This window comes from Atta cephalotes (genome assembly GCF_000143395.1).
Source record: "Atta cephalotes unplaced genomic scaffold scaffold00004, whole genome shotgun sequence".
NCBI lineage: Eukaryota > Metazoa > Arthropoda > Insecta > Hymenoptera > Formicidae > Atta > Atta cephalotes.
This window is the reverse complement of record NW_012130068.1, coordinates 2,086,877-2,088,979: the sequence shown is the minus strand read 5'-3', so window position 1 is coordinate 2,088,979 and position 2,103 is coordinate 2,086,877. Positions and strand designations below refer to the sequence as shown.

Below are 2,103 nucleotides of genomic sequence, written 5' to 3'. Positions count from 1 at the left end.
TAACCTACCGTCCGTCGTCGTCTCTCTCTCTCTCTCTCTCTCTCTCTCTCTCTCTCTCTCCCCTACCTCCCTCCCTCCCCCCTCTCTCTCTCTTACCTTTACGAACTTAACCGGCCATCTCTCTCTTTCACCTCATCGTACTATACTGCCCGTCTCTCTTCGTCGTCCCTCGATTTCAACACAGATTACGGCTATCGGCACGCGCGTATGGTGTATGATTCATAAAAACCGGCCATGTATAAAACCGTCGTGTTACCGCGTGCTCGACGAGCGAGCATTTTCGTCAGACCCTCCCTTCCGCCACTTCTCGTCGTTCTTTTTCTGCGAGGTCCATCTATGTCGCTCGTCAACGCCGCGCAGAGAAAGGCACGCCGGAGAACAAGAAACATAAAGAATGATGAGTTACCTCGGTTAGCTCTTATTTACGTTTCCGGAGCTGGACGTACAATTTACACGCAAATTTCGAGTTAGTTTCGGAAGATCATGTACATTGGTAGACAAACTTTTTTAATGCAGTCAAGGGATTTTTAATCAATTAAAAAAAATTGTTTTCATCTATCACATACATAGGTATTAATTTTTTATAAACTTTTAATATTTCCATCTCTCCTCTTTCTCTCATTCCAGTTTTTACGTCAGTAGCAATTATAATTAAGAATATGCTTGAAAATCTCCCAGAAATCTCTCCAAAAGTTTTACAATATTCTCTCTTAACTCCCTACAGACCACGTGGAGGGATTTAAAGATAGTTTCTCAATTTTAAATTATTTTGCTGATTTTGCCTCAAATTCGAACATGTAATTAAAAAAGTAAAAACATTCGAGTCATATAATGTTGGAAACTATAATGTTGAACTTCTTTAGAGCACAAAAATCTTTTGAAAAACAATCATTCTTCAGCGTGATCTGACTCATAATAAGTAGTAAAATTCAGTTAGAGTAGTCTACAAAAAGTTAATCATCTCAGAAATACTCGTTGACCATACAAACATGTTCAATAATTATCAGAGTAATAATGATCATCAATATCATGTCGAATACCTAAACTGCCATAAATTACGAAACATTTTTTATTTTTTAGTTAAAGGTATGAATTACGAAAAGATTTTGTTTCTTCAGAAACAATTTCTCTCTTTCGTGCAGAAGATAGAAAATTACCTCAATCAAGGAATCAACTTTCCGTAATGTTATAAGGCTTAACGATAACATAGGCTTACCGTTGACGACAGCAATGATGCCGAGGACGCACAGTAGGAACGATCTCGAGCACATCTTAGCTCCTTCTCTTTCCGTCTCCCTCGACGAAAGAAAAGTGAAGAGAAACAGGCACGCGCGATCCTTACGTGGCTTTATGAAACATCGTTCGTCCTCGTCCTAGTAATACGTGGGATCCAATTTCTTGTCTGATCAGTCAATCTGATCAATCAATCGATAACAAGCACGAAGACGTTTCCCAGGAATGCTGCGTCCGTCATCATTGCCGGATGATGCCAAAAATGTCTAGAGTTAGCATCGAGATAAGATCGGTTTCATCTTCCTTTCGACAACGATAACAACGATGACGATGATGACGTGTTAGTTAGCAGATGTTCGCGATCATGCAAAAGCGTTGAACGACAGAGCGAATTACGACTGCGAGCTAACTGATTACTAATTAGAGCCGATCGCATTAATCGGCTCTTAATCACCACAGCATCCGGAAATACCTCGATCGAAATCCTATCTCGCCTGTCTAACTTGTCTGCCGTAATAACCCTAAGGCTCGAGCTTCCAAGCCTTTTTTCCTTTTTCTCGTCTTTCAACTTCGATGCTTCCTCTGATGTCTTTCTACTCTCTCGTTCTTACTCTTCTTTCTTCACCTACCCCCTTTTCCAACTGCTGCTGCTCCTGCTGTTCGCCCCTATTACTTCGCCTTCGCTTTCTTTCCTTTAGCCTTAGGATATAATACCCTCCTTGCCGCGTCTTCAGTCTACTTGTTTGTTCTAGATGACGTCAGCTCGCCGAAAGCTACCTCGCAATTCCTCACGGGCTAGCTTCCTCGATCCGGGATCCTCTCAGCGCAACTTAGCGAAGTAAGTTGAAGTGCCCCTTAGTGCAACTAGAC

The 2,103-nt window shown here is 41.6% G+C and overlaps 1 protein-coding gene across 1 annotated transcript in view; it reads right to left on the bottom strand.

The window, feature by feature from the left end:
• Nucleotides 1-1,271, bottom strand: part of LOC105626125 (carbonic anhydrase-related protein 10-like) — a 180,078-nt gene extending 178,807 nt beyond the window's left edge. Inside the window, exon 1 of the mRNA XM_012207437.1 lies at nucleotides 1,158-1,271. Coding sequence (XP_012062827.1) covers nucleotides 1,158-1,271 — 114 coding nt within the window. The remainder of the gene's footprint in view (nucleotides 1-1,157) is intronic.
• Nucleotides 1,272-2,103: the final 832 nt, after the last annotated feature.